This window comes from Falco peregrinus, chromosome 5, assembly GCF_023634155.1.
Source record: "Falco peregrinus isolate bFalPer1 chromosome 5, bFalPer1.pri, whole genome shotgun sequence".
Taxonomy (NCBI): Eukaryota; Metazoa; Chordata; class Aves; order Falconiformes; family Falconidae; genus Falco; species Falco peregrinus.
In genome coordinates, this window is record NC_073725.1 from 100587413 (window position 1) to 100600503 (window position 13091).

The 13091-nt window shown below is 42.0% G+C and overlaps 1 protein-coding gene across 3 annotated transcripts in view; it reads left to right on the forward strand.

Annotated features, from left to right (window-relative positions):
* FHIT (fragile histidine triad diadenosine triphosphatase) overlaps positions 1–13091 on the forward strand; it is a 613787-nt gene that overhangs the window by 516939 nt on the left and 83757 nt on the right. For all 3 annotated transcript variants that reach the window (XM_055805410.1, XM_055805409.1, XM_055805411.1), the window contains one exon: positions 7259–7327. In XM_055805410.1, the coding sequence (XP_055661385.1) occupies positions 7259–7327 (69 nt within the window). The remainder of the gene's footprint in view (positions 1–7258; positions 7328–13091) is intronic.

A 13091-nucleotide genomic window follows, 5' to 3' on the forward strand; every position in this document is an offset into this window, starting at 1 on the left:
ACCTTCCTACCACCGTGTGTGGACCCTTTATTCCTAGAGTTGTGGACCAGATTAGAAGTCAGGAAATATCAGTTCAAAAGCACCATCCCACCCTTATTTCCATTTAGTTTATTCATTTGTTGCCTTTTAGAGGATCCCATAGGAGATGTCCAAATTACATTTGGATCACTACTTCCAAAAACCAGGCTAATTACCCTCATTATCGTGCCAGTTTTCTTGGGTTTGGGGCTGGAGGGGGGCGGGGGGTGGGAAGGGAGGCTTAGCAGTTCTTGCAAACGCTGAAGTTGCCTTCAGCTGTGGAAGTTATAACTGCGGATCTCAAGTGGGTTTAAAAATCTTCCTGCACATGTTTTCATTAGGTCTACATCCCTTTTCTAGCTCATCTACAGCTCATTTCTTTAAAACTTTATAACAGTTGACAGATGCATTATTTATTGAGGATGCTGAATCTGCACATTTCTCAATCTACATTTTTGAAGATGTACTCTGCTGTAAGCCCCCCCACCTGGTTTGGTTTCTGATATATTTGCAAATTCTCTCCATTCTGTTGCTTTCCAAAGTACGTGTCCTCTGTGCTGAGCAGGTATCTTGATACTCACTCTTCCAGAGACAAATCCATAAAGGTTGGTAGGGAGCATTGCAGAGCTTTCTTTTTTCCTTCTGAGGGTATGTGTACGGTGCAGGGCCATGCCAGGTGTACGCAAGTGTCTCCTGAAAGGGCCCTCATGTTCCAGCTTGGTACTGTGTGGTCAGCCTGTGTGGCCTCCTCTCCCAAGACTTGTTCCAGTTTCTTCTGTTTTCTCTCTTTGCACCCTCTTTCTGCACAATTTTTTTAGTTCGCAAAACTTCCACCACTATCTGTATCCCATTAGTAGCTCCTACCATTCCTGTTCTCTGGTGGCTCTTCTAGTCTATTCCCACCTGTTTCCTCTGCTGTTGGCCTAGGCTTTCTGAGACAGATGTGGATTTCCCTGTCCTTCCCTTCCAAAGCATCCCTCTGTCCCCCTGCACATACCGCTCTCCAGTCTGGCAGTCTGTGCCGCTCCTTTCCATCTGTATCGCTTCCTTGTGTTTCTCATGAAGGTAGAAAACCAAGCCTCAGTTTCGTGTTTTAATAAACTGGGGCCAAAGCAAAGGTGTTAAAGATGCATTAGTCTGTGCAGCCTTCGAACCTGTGGGTTCAGAGCCACCCCCACAAGCAGAATGCCAGAGCTGCCATCTGGGGAGGAGGCACCGAGTGTCTGCATCTGTACAGTCTCATGCATGAGGTTCTAGGGAAGCTGGAAAGGAAAATGCTGATTGCTGGAAATGAGGCATTTTTGTAGGAAAGGAATTGTTTCAAGTAGTTTCCTGTCATGTTTTAATATTTCACAAAAATTAGGTCTTTCAAAGCGGTCTCTGCTTCGTGTAAATAGTATTAATGCTGGAAATAATTTTAAAGGCTGTGAAAACAGAATATTTTAATTGACCAAAACTCTTCCTAGTGTTGGATAGGACGTAATTTAGTTTTTAATTTGTTTCTCCATCCCAACCTAATTCATGACTAGGAAAAACGTCAAGAACTCATAAGTACTCACTGAACAGAAATTGCTTTCCCATGAAGATGCCTTTGCCAGGGTCTGCAAGTCAAGGGCCCTAGAAATCAGCTTTCAGTGCCTAGAAAGAGCGATAGTACGAAGTGTGCTGGCGCCTGGGTAACGCCATGTATTTTCAGGGACGGCAGAGGGAGTGCTTTCTGTTAATGAGCTATGGATATACAGGCAGGGCTTTCCGTGGAATAATTTTGTATCAGGGATAATTGAGCAGTTAATCAAGAATAGCAAACAAGGGCTCCATGGAAGCCCAGTTTACAGAGAGGACAAAATTGCCCTATTTTTCATGTGGCTATCTCAGTATTATTGTTGATTTTCTTTATCACCCACTAACAGTCTTACTTGGAGAATGGTTATTAGTTTGGAATTTCTACAGTTAATCTGGTAGTTTAGAAGACGCATTGCCACAGCCTCCTGTAAGAAGCCCGTGTCTCTATAATGGACAGGGGACTGTGCAGCAAGCAAGGTCTTATCTGCGAACCACGATCCTTTTTCCCAGTGAACTGGCTGATGGGGGTCTCCTGGCCAGCAAGTCTTGCTGCCTGCAGCCACTAATGCCCTTCCTACCATTCCTCCTGCCTAAACACAACAGTGGAAGGGACGTTGGGGTTTACTCTTCCTGGCCCTGACGTCCCTCTGTGCCCCACATCACAGCCTCTCCTGATCTTGCTGCACCATGAGACCATGGAAGCTCATAACTGCAAAGCTTTGTCTCTGTAAAAAGAATGAAAAGTAATGAGGGCAAGGACTGAGCTGCTGAAAGGCACCTGGTTTTGCTGTATGAAGGCACATCTCGACCATATACTGCTTTTGCAGGTGTGGTGGGAACAGCTCTTCCTCTACCGACTTTCTGGCAGCCCCCTGTCCTCAAGGTTGCGTGACGCGTTGCCAGTTTTTATGTATTCATCTTATAGCAACATTTATTGCTAATAGACCCTGAGTGCATGCTGAGGAACTCTTGTACAGGCTATTATCTCCCTTTCTGTGGGAAGCTGAGCTTTGTTGCTCTGCTAACCAGCACAGCAGCTGAGCGAACACAACATAATGTTCATGAATTATTGCGGGCAACGTCCATGTCCTCCCCAGTGGTGTGTGGCAGGGTCATCTGCTCTTCACTATTCTGATCTACCCAGGAAATCTCTTTCAGTGTCTATTTTTGCCTAGTATTTTTACTTTACATCCAGTGCAGTGGTGACACATTGGTTATTCAACCATAATTCAGTATATAAAACCAGCTGTAACTAGGAACATTGCTTTCTGCATGGCCTTGAGTGCTGAAGCAAAACTCACCTGACCAGAATGGCTGTTTTTGCAACAAAACAGGCTCCAAGTTTTTTGACTGAGACTTTTGTGAGCATTTTGCAGCCCTGGTTCACTGGAAATCAACTTCAGACGTATAATCCCACAAATGCCTGTGCTGCTGCCAGATTTCAGCAGCAGATGGATGAGCGTGCTGCAGAGTGCCCAGCAGCAGCCCCATGCTCCCAGTCATGCTGGGAATGCCACAGGGCTCCAGGGGAGGATCCTCTGGCTGCAGTGGGAGGTCAGAGACATCACTCTGGCTCTGGCTTATGATTTCCCCATGGCACTATAGATTTGTTCCTTGCAGTACATTTTCTAACTATTCTTGCCATTCTGGATGTCTTGAAAAAACTTATCTTAAAAGTGATTTTGCATCACTTTATAATTGTCACCATTGGGTGTTTCTCAAACTGCAATTTCATTTGTAATGTGGTAGCCACTGTGAAAACAGAGGAAGCTGCAGTCCCAGCCCTGGAAAACTCTCAGGCTAATAATTTTAACTTTGAAAGTCCTATAAAATTGAGCTCCCACAGCCTCCTTTCAGCTACTGCTGCCCCAGACCCTCCTTGGCAAGAAATCTTGTTCCCAGTATCAGAAGCAACTGGTGGGGCTCAGGCATCTTTGACCCACATGATGTCCCCTAGCTGAGGGCATACTGCTGTGTCCTCATGTTGTTGTACCCAGTGTGCCCACCTCCTCCAGTTGCATGCAGCTTTCTCCATCAGTGTCTGACAAGAGAAGGGAAAGGTAGCTAACACTCTCAGCAAGGCAAGCGTGTGCCTGCATTATTTTCTACCCTGATGCAGGTGACATTGATTGGTCCATTAATGTAAATGTCTCGGCTGTTGTATGTTGCTTTTCTTGCTTATTAATCAAAATAATGCAAAATGAGGGGAAAGCAATTTTTTAGGAAAAAAATGAAATACTATCAACTGTGATTGAATACAGCCTGCTGGAATGTGATGGGGCTGTCTGCCACCCACCAGACTTGAGGATACCCTCAATAACTGGAGAAAAAAGTTGAAATGCTTTATTTTGACAGTTTGTATACACAATGTTTGGATTTTTTTGTCTCCAAGCAGTGTTTTGAGGGAGGATTTGCCTAAATCTGTTTGTTTGGTTAAAAAAAACAATGCAGCCAAATGTTTTGTTTGCATCAACTGACACATTTCAGTCAACTGCAAATGTCTTTTTTTGGACGTGCAGGTTTTTGTTTTGCCTGGAAAACAAACTGGAAGGAAGCAACTGTAATTTGCAGGTACCTTGAGGTTATTTCTGCTACCACTAGTTGGGGAGACCTCCCTGTAGCCTATGCAGTGGACACAAAGCACAGACATATACATAATATCCAGGATGTGAATACTCCCACTGAACCAATTCACAGGCTGGAAATCGAGCTGGTGCTTAAGTGCCTTGGTGGATTGAGGCTTTAGCAATAACAAATAGCACTAAGGAGCAAAAATGATCAATTAAAGAACTCCTAATAAATCAAAGTATCAGCCTCCCTGAGCTGGGAAGGCCAGAAGCTGAAAGGCAGATTAGAGAAGGTGTGAAATCCTCTTGTTCAGTGTTTCTTTCTCTGTGATAGCCGCTGCTCTGTGCTGCTTGTATTTCCCTGCTTTCTTGGTAAAGCTGAAGAGATGGAAACTGCTTGAGACTCTATTGCTGATCCCATTTGTTTCTGTTACATAAACAATAGGGAGAATCCAGATATATATTTATGCTTCGTGCACAGAAATATTTTTTTTAAAAAAAATTTGGAATGTCTGGCAAAATTTACTGTCTTTTAAACTGATTGTAGTTACCTCAACCCTTGGAAATACTAATTTGTTTTCTAATACAGTTGACGGATTTTGCTATGCAGCCTGGTGTTGTGTAGGAACATAATGCATGTAGTAAAGGTGACTAACCCCTGGGAATGTCCTCACTGATGCCAAGTGGCCCATATGCTGTCATAAACACTTTTTCTTCTTTTATTCATGCTGATCGCAAGAGCCCATTTTGGGTAGAAGATCACATTAGGCTCATTCATTACCTGCTGTGCTGGTCTGTGCATCTGCAGTGCAGCATCTCTGCACTGAGCTTTGGACTACGTCCCTGCGTGCTTTCTGATATTCCAAATTGTCTGTCATGGGTATACTGATCTTCTGTTATGTGCATCCTGGAACATTCTGCCACAGAGATAAAAAATACTTTAAAGGTGCCTGAACATTTAGGGGGTATGGTTGTTGATAGCTGGTATTAGATTGTATATACATGTATCATCAGGAGAAATTCCTGAAAATTGATATTTGTAGCAAAACTCTCACTCCTAGCAGTAGAAGAGAAAAAAACTGACTGGCGGATTAATCCCTATTTTCATGAGTAGATTTAAAATCTAACAAGAACCACAAGTGTGACACACTAGCAAAATTTTACAGTACCACTGCAAACTTTAATCTTCACTTTTATTTTACTTGAAAGTCTTTGTTCAAAAACAAAATTTCAGGCCCTGGGCTACTGAAGACCATCTTTAAACTTGCCTTGCGATTTTGAGCAATACATCATGAGAGCAGTGATGTTCAGATGATACATTGCACTAATACATCACAAGAGCACTTTCGCTCTCATGATATATTAGTATAATACACTATCAGAACACTATCACTGATGTATTACTCAAAAACACAGTTTTTGACCCTCAAGAATCATCCTCATCTCTAGGCTGAATACACTGAAGGCTGTGGATAATGATAAGAATAAGCAATCGCATATTCAGTTTCTCTAGGGTAAAGTGAGAAAAAAAAAAGTGGTATTCGGAATATTTCATTAACTGAAACATCCTTGTGATTTCATTTTATTCACTGAGCAAATGTTTTTATGGATTGAAGCTAACACAATATAGGTGTGTTTGAATTTTCTTACAAATAGCCTAAGAAAACCTTTTTTGATTTTGGATTTCATTATAGACTTGAGCCGTGTTTTGAGAGTGTTTCAATGAGGTGCATGAATTTCAGCTGATTTCTACCTCATCAAATTGAGTCAGGTGCAAGCTATCTAAATTTTATGTGAGGCATTTGGTGCTGTTTCTGATGCAGTGGGTTTTTTTAAAGGATTTAAGCCCCATCTAAAAAGATCTGGAGATGCATGAATGTGATCTGTCACTCAGATCATTTGCTGCCTCTCCTCAATGAGGTGCTGTGGTTTTTTTCCTGAAGAATTACTTCTCAGTTGTGGTGTGGATTTTTTTCATCAAAAGGGAGTGAAAGAGAAAGGGAAAATGATAAAGGAGTGCTTTGCAATGTAATCTGAATTTACTGTAGAAAAGCAGATAGATGAGTGTTTGTTTAATTTCCTAGTAGAGTTTGAGTCTTGAGAATCTTGAATTACCCTTCCTATGTCATATCAAGAGACAGTCATAGTCTCTTAAGAGAAAAAAAATATAGTAACAACACAACATCAAGTTGGCAAGGTGGCAAGTAATATATTTGCTTTCTTGTCCATATTTTTGTGTCTTTTCTGTCATCATTTGTGACAAAAATACATTGCACCTCCTAGCCTCCCATACTGGGTAGCTCAAAGCTGCTTGTGCAGCTTATAGTCCTTAGCTCTTCTACCCCCCAAGCAATGGCCCTGCCATCAGGAGAGTGACACTTACGCTTCAGCCTCTGCAAAACTGGGCTCATAATTCTTGTGCCTCACAGGTTTGGTACCATTTGATACACTGCAGCCCATGTCCCTGCAGGCGCGTGCCCCCAGCACACACCTCATGTCACCGGGGTCTTCAGTCTGTTGCGTTCAGGCTATGAGCTCCTGGGAGGAAAAGCAAACCATTAAAATCTTTTTAATCTTGCAAAAGACATTGTATTAGCCATGCTGTACAGCCCAGTGAGTGTCTTCTTCTGACAGCCCTCCTACCTGCGTGGTCTCCGCTGTATACCATTGGTTCCTCTGTCCCCCGGCCCGTGCAGCACAGCACTGAGCCCGGGGCTGCCTACACAAGCCCTCTGCTCACACCTGCTACAGCCAGGTCCTGTACCAGCACCTTCTTATTCTTGTCAGTTCAGAGGTACATTGTCATTTCAAAGCTGAGGCTAAATACGTTCCTGAATGACAACTATGAATAATTTCACAGAGTCCCTAAACTTCCAGGCATTTCACTCTGAAGCTCATATAATACAGCAGAGCTGCTCTCTCATGTTTTTCCTTTTATATTCTCTGAAGACTTGAGATACCGTTATGGAACAGGTTAATGTATTTTTCTCTGAAAATAATGCTGTGGGAGCCTGTGCATGGTTACTTGTGTGTGTTGAGAATAATGCTGACAATCCAGAAAAGAAAGTCATGAGCTTGATTATCACCATTATTTTGTTTCATGTTGACAGCATGTTCATGTCCACGTGCTTCCAAGGAGGGCTGGAGACTTCAGCAGGAATGTCGATGTCTACGAGGAGGTAAGGGCTGCACACCATTTCTTGTTCAGAGTTAGTTTTGCTGTTAGAAGATCAGCTTAATGATACCAGCCCTGCCTTGAATGGAGGTAGGTAATGGGATCTCTGCATCTTCCTTGGTTGCAAAGACCCTGTGATAGCACCAAGACCTATACCGGGATTTCCTTGTGAGCTCTGAGTCAAGCTGTGGTCACACAGGGTCCCAAGGGAGGATGCAGTCTACATCTTTGGTACTTCAATCTGTCACCTCACAAAAAGTGAGGTGACATTTCTACCAATAGTTGTGTTCTCCTATTTTGAAGGCGTGGAGAAAATCGGTGACCATGCAGTTAGCCTGGCATGCAGAGAGCATGTCCTACCCCAGCTGCTGGCTGGGGTGCCAAGCCTTCCTTCCAACAAGGGAAAACACAGGCGGCTCATTACAACTCAATCACAAATTGCCTTCTGGTCTGCTTTCTGTAGGGTTCTGCTCAGGCTCAGGACAAATCACACTGTAGCCTCAAAGATGAAAATTAAAGAGCAACTATGCATATAGATGTAATATATGCATGTGTGCAGATTGTGCGGCAGAGCTAGAGACATAAGCTGTTCCAGTGTGACTGAATTCCTGGCTTTTGTTTAAATGAACAATTATACTGGCATTAACAAAAAGTTTTCCCTAGCTTGACAGCTGTCACAATGAGTTAATGGAAAAATTTTGCTGTTGTTAGATTTACTGATGATGCTTAGTAGGTTTGGTAGGATCCTCTATCTCAAATATGACACGTCCTTCTCTTTCTGAAAGTAATTAATATAAACTTGTTCATTGCTACAGCATTACCATCTGCTTGAAGGAGAATTAATGACATTTTCTGCTTTTGTATTTTTTCCTTTGTAATACACACATGATGAGAACTCCCCACTCACAAAAAAACCTGTAGTGTATTTTAAAGTTTTCTAATGACTTAAATATGCAAAAGTTGTGGAAAAAAAGTTTATTATTGACCAGTTGCATGAAGCACAGAGAATGAGAACCCCACTACTAAGGGTAAAACCTTGTAATGACACTGCTGAGCAAGAAGATTGAATGAAAACATATGATGGCCATTTTATATGCTGCTGTAGATAAAAGCAGTTAAGTGAGGCACCTTGGAATTAACACCGAAAGGGCTGTCGAGCACTGGAACAGGCTGCCCAGGCAGGTGGTGGAGTCACCACCCCTTGGAGGCATTTAAAAGATACATAGATGTGGACGTTTTTTAGTGGTGGGCTTGGCAGTGCTGGGTTAATGGTTGGACTCTATGATCTTAAAGGTCTTTTCCAACCTAAATGTTTCTATAATTCTGTGATTTTTTTCCTTTTCAAATGTGTTAAGTGATTTTAATTGCTGCACCAATCCATGAACTCTGTTTCCATTTTTGTCATACTTACAATTCCATTTTCTTCTTTTGTAATGCATTTATTTTTCCCTTGTTATACATTAAGTATAAACAGGCGAAACTGTTAATGAACTAGATTATACATTTACTGTTGTTAAGGGCAAAAAGGTGACAAATTGGTGAAAAACATTTTTAACTTGTTATTTTTGGTTATAGTCGTTGTAGATGTTGCTTTTAGCAGACATAGGAAGCAAAAAAAAGACACAGATGTGACAATGTATCTTTTAGCAGAATGTAGAGCCTCAGAGTCTTAACTAGTTATTCTTGAATATCACTGAGCTAACTTACGCTTTTGCACAGACTGTAGCTGAACAAAAATTTCATTTTTTTAGGATGCCAGGGAAAAAAACCACATTTGATGCTATAAAAAGTTTGATGCAAAGTTCTATCACTGGTGGGATTGGAGGATGGAGGGGATTAAGCAGTATGCTGTCATAAGTGGATAAACCTGTTTTGAAATACATGAAATGGGCAAATTATTGAAAATACAGCTGACTTTGGGAATCATTTGGAGCTTATGTCAGTAAGGCAAAAATCTTTTGATATAATACATCTCTGTGTTGTACCAACAAAACATATCCCTTTGTCAAGAAGATCTTTAAAAAGATTTAGGGATATGTAGATCATGGTGGGGCAACAGGCTGAAAATCTACAAGGGATGGAGCACCACTGAGTGAAGTGTAGGTGCTGGAGAGAGCTTTAAATCCGTTAACAATGAAATTTGTACATTTGTACCTGGGACAAATCAAAACCTGTTTGTTAAGCAATGCTTCATTTCCATATATTTGACTGATAAATAGAGTTGTAATTTAGGCAGCAAACATCAGCTTCCAAAATCATACCAACACCCTTTTCCTTGTAGTATGTGACATGGAGGCTGATCATCCTCCCTTGAACAGGCTAAATTCTGCATATTACGGTGCCTGGTTTAACTACCACAGCTAAAGGCTTTACAGCTATTGGACACAATTTTCACAGATTCTGGATCGCAGCTCTGGTTCAACGTATCTATCGCAAACCCCTATCTCTCTGTAAATGCCTTTGAGCTCTCCAAGCTTGGCAGTTGTCATCTGTATATGCTCAGCAGATTGCTGACAAATCCCATTGCTCTGTGAGTGTTTGACAGCAAAAGGAGTGCCCAGCTGTTGAGATATCAGTCCTCTTAGGAGACTTTCAGAGTTGAGACAGCTAGAAAGTACTTGCAGTCTCTTACAGTGTGCTTTATTTCTCCCATTTGGTTTGGGAGTGACCGCTCATCTGACTGAATAGAGAAAAAAGTGTATCAGGTTGATCCCTGCTTAGTCTGTTTGCTGGGCTTTGGTATCTTCAGGCTTTTGGCTATGAAGCTCTGACACAGCCTCATCTAAAGCAACTTCTAAGTGTAAAGAGTATATTTAAAGGTAACTTATATCTTTAGCACTTGTATTTTAATAAGGTTGCTGATGGATACTAATGTCTGCTGGTTTCTGGATATATATTTAGAACTTCAATACTGGAACATTAATTGCAGAAGGGATAAAAGAGTGGCTGACGCCTCTTTCACAGCACCTTCTTTAAGGCAGTTCGTGGTAGAATATGTTTCTGTACCTCAGTGCATATGAAAGAAGTCACTGTGTGATTTTTCTGAGTTACAGAGAGAATGACTAATAATGAGAAAAAAATCCGCAGTGAATGTTTTAGATTTATTTCCTCTGCATCTTTGTGGGACTATTTCTTGGGAGGGTATTTCCCAGGAATGGTTAGCTATCCACCCTCAGGGCTCACTCTAGTAGAAAGCTAAAGGTATAGTTTTTCAGTTCTTACATTTTTCTGCAATTATTTGAAGCCTAATCCTGCAAGTGTGAACATGTCAGAGTTAAATTGGTCTTACAGGTTTTGTTATAGGTTCAGGTCCTTCACGTTTTACTATTGCTGGATTACTTTTCTCATCTACATCTTGAGTAGTTCTTGTTCATTGATCCACTTTATTTCTTGGACAGCCAAAACTATAGCAGCCAAATATTAGGAAAACTTCTCATTAGAATATCTCCTTATTCCTCTATGTTTTCTGTTCAGTTTGAAATAGATTAAAATTTTTACATTTGTTAATCAAGGCACTTAAATACCTTCCTATCAAGGAGTTGCCTGCTTTGAATTAGATGAGTTTCTTGCTATCATAAGGCCATGTCAGGGCAACTGATAGTAATTTGGTATGAATGAACATCCTTACTGTAGAATGGCACCCTGTATTGTTACAGCCAGCACAAGTACTGCAGAGTTGTTGGAGGTCATCGTGTCCAAGGCATTCAAGAACATTATCCTGAAATGTCTCAGCAGTTTCATACGCTCTGCCATCTGTGGGCAGTCCTCATTCAGTGTGTGAAAAGTCCATAGCACAGCCTGTCCCTGGTCTCCACTGAGTGGTTAGCCATTACTGCAATATATATAAAATTCATCATCCTTTAGGTTGGCAGGTAATAGCCGTACTGGGCCAGAGAGTATGGGGCTTTCTCAGAAAGGAAGACTGAATCAAAAGCCCGCGATACCGCTGTTATGAGCACTGACCTCAATAATTTAAATTTGAGGTTGACAGACTCGGACGGGTAAGGGCAGCCTGGCCTCTCAGTGAAACCCTGTGCATCCCTGGCATGCAGGGATATGTTTTGTGGTGCACGCCTCTGTTCCTCCATGAATTCTGTTTCACTTGGTGGTTGCATCCTGCTGTAACACATGCAGCTGCAATAGTGGTGCTCATCCAGGGCTGTGCATGCAGGGCAAAGAGTGCTTTGCTTTCATGCCCACCTCATTTCCTCGCCTGTCTTAGTTCCCAATGTAGACTGAAGAGCACTGAAAATACTGCAAAAGGGCAGAGTGTGAACAAGAGAGGTTAACCCAAGTATCTGTGTCTCCATCCCCTGGCTGCCTGCCAGACCTATATCATTGGCCTCTTGTAATGAGTCTGGGTGAAACTTCCTAACGTGAATTCTTCAGTAACTGAAAGATTTTGTAAAACGCAGAAGCCAGCAAAAGAATTTGCTTCATGCTGTCCTCCTTCCCCTCTGGCATTCAGGCAAGCAGCGAGAGAGTCACTTAGGGAAAGATATTTTGACTTAGTGATCTCATTCAACATATTATGTTAAATCACTTCAGCAAGAATACCTATTAGTAATCATTTCAAATTCCAGGGGGGATGAAGGAGGCACTCTGGCATGTGACTCAAGTAGCCTGCTGGGCTGCTTCTTCAGGCTGGCAAAACAGGGGAATGATGGCGAATTCACAAGTTTAGTTAAACAAGCCTGAAGTTTAATTCTCCGTGAGTGGCTTTGACTGTGACATGCCTTCACTCCAACCTACAGACAGAGTCGCGCAGGCTGCTGTGCACAGTGCCTGGTGGAGGGCTTGAAAAGTGCACAGCTGCACTGAACTGTTTGGGCTGCTTCTTACTTAAAGATAAGGTATATAGTGAAAAGATAAATAAGCCCTAATCCAGGTCCTGCGAGACAAAATGGAAAGATGCCCAACAGCTTCTGTGAGCACTGGATTGAACTATTCATGAAAATTAATGGCATGCAGAGCTAATAGGCTGTTCCTTGGCCTCGGAATTATATTGCACCTTCTGGGAACATATTGTAGCCTGCTGGTAGATCAGTCTGCTGCATCTGAACTCCCTTGGGGCCAGACTCGGCTTTCTTTGCATCCTGCATGGATAAACCCATGGAAAGGAAGGGAAGCAGCACAGAATCTAAACTGTTGTGCTTTTTTTTTTTTTTTTTTTTTTAAAAAAAAAAAAGCTCTTTTTTTTCCCAGTTACAAGTTTATTTCCTTATCTTCTTCTGATGCAGCAGCAAGTAAATCCTTCACAGTAGGCTGTGGATTTTATCCTGGTGGATTTTCTCCTGGTCTTGCCAATGTTGCTCTTTCTGACTGAGAGCATCAGAGGAGGTTCTGCCAGCCAAGGAGCATAAGCCTTTCCCAGCTGCTTCATGAGTCTTGTGATATTATAGCGACTCCAGCAGGGCAAGTCAGATTAACTGTGCATGAATATTTCCAGTGGAGAGTATTGCGGTAGAAGCTAGAACTGTCCAAATAATTGTGTTTTGGATTTGGGAGCTGAACAGACAAAAAGTCATTCTGAGTTGACCTGAAAGGTTTTTTTGCCCCCCATCAAATGAATTTCCTTTTTGAGTTAAACAGGATTATTTGTTTTCTGGACCATGATATTTTATCTGATTATGATTTGAAAGCCCCTGGAGACTGCTAGCATGCCCTGCAAGCTTCTTGCATGTGCCCAACCTACATAAGGCAAAACTGACAAATTTGTCACCAGCAGGAATACTGGGAGACATCCTATCATCACATGTATCTCCCTA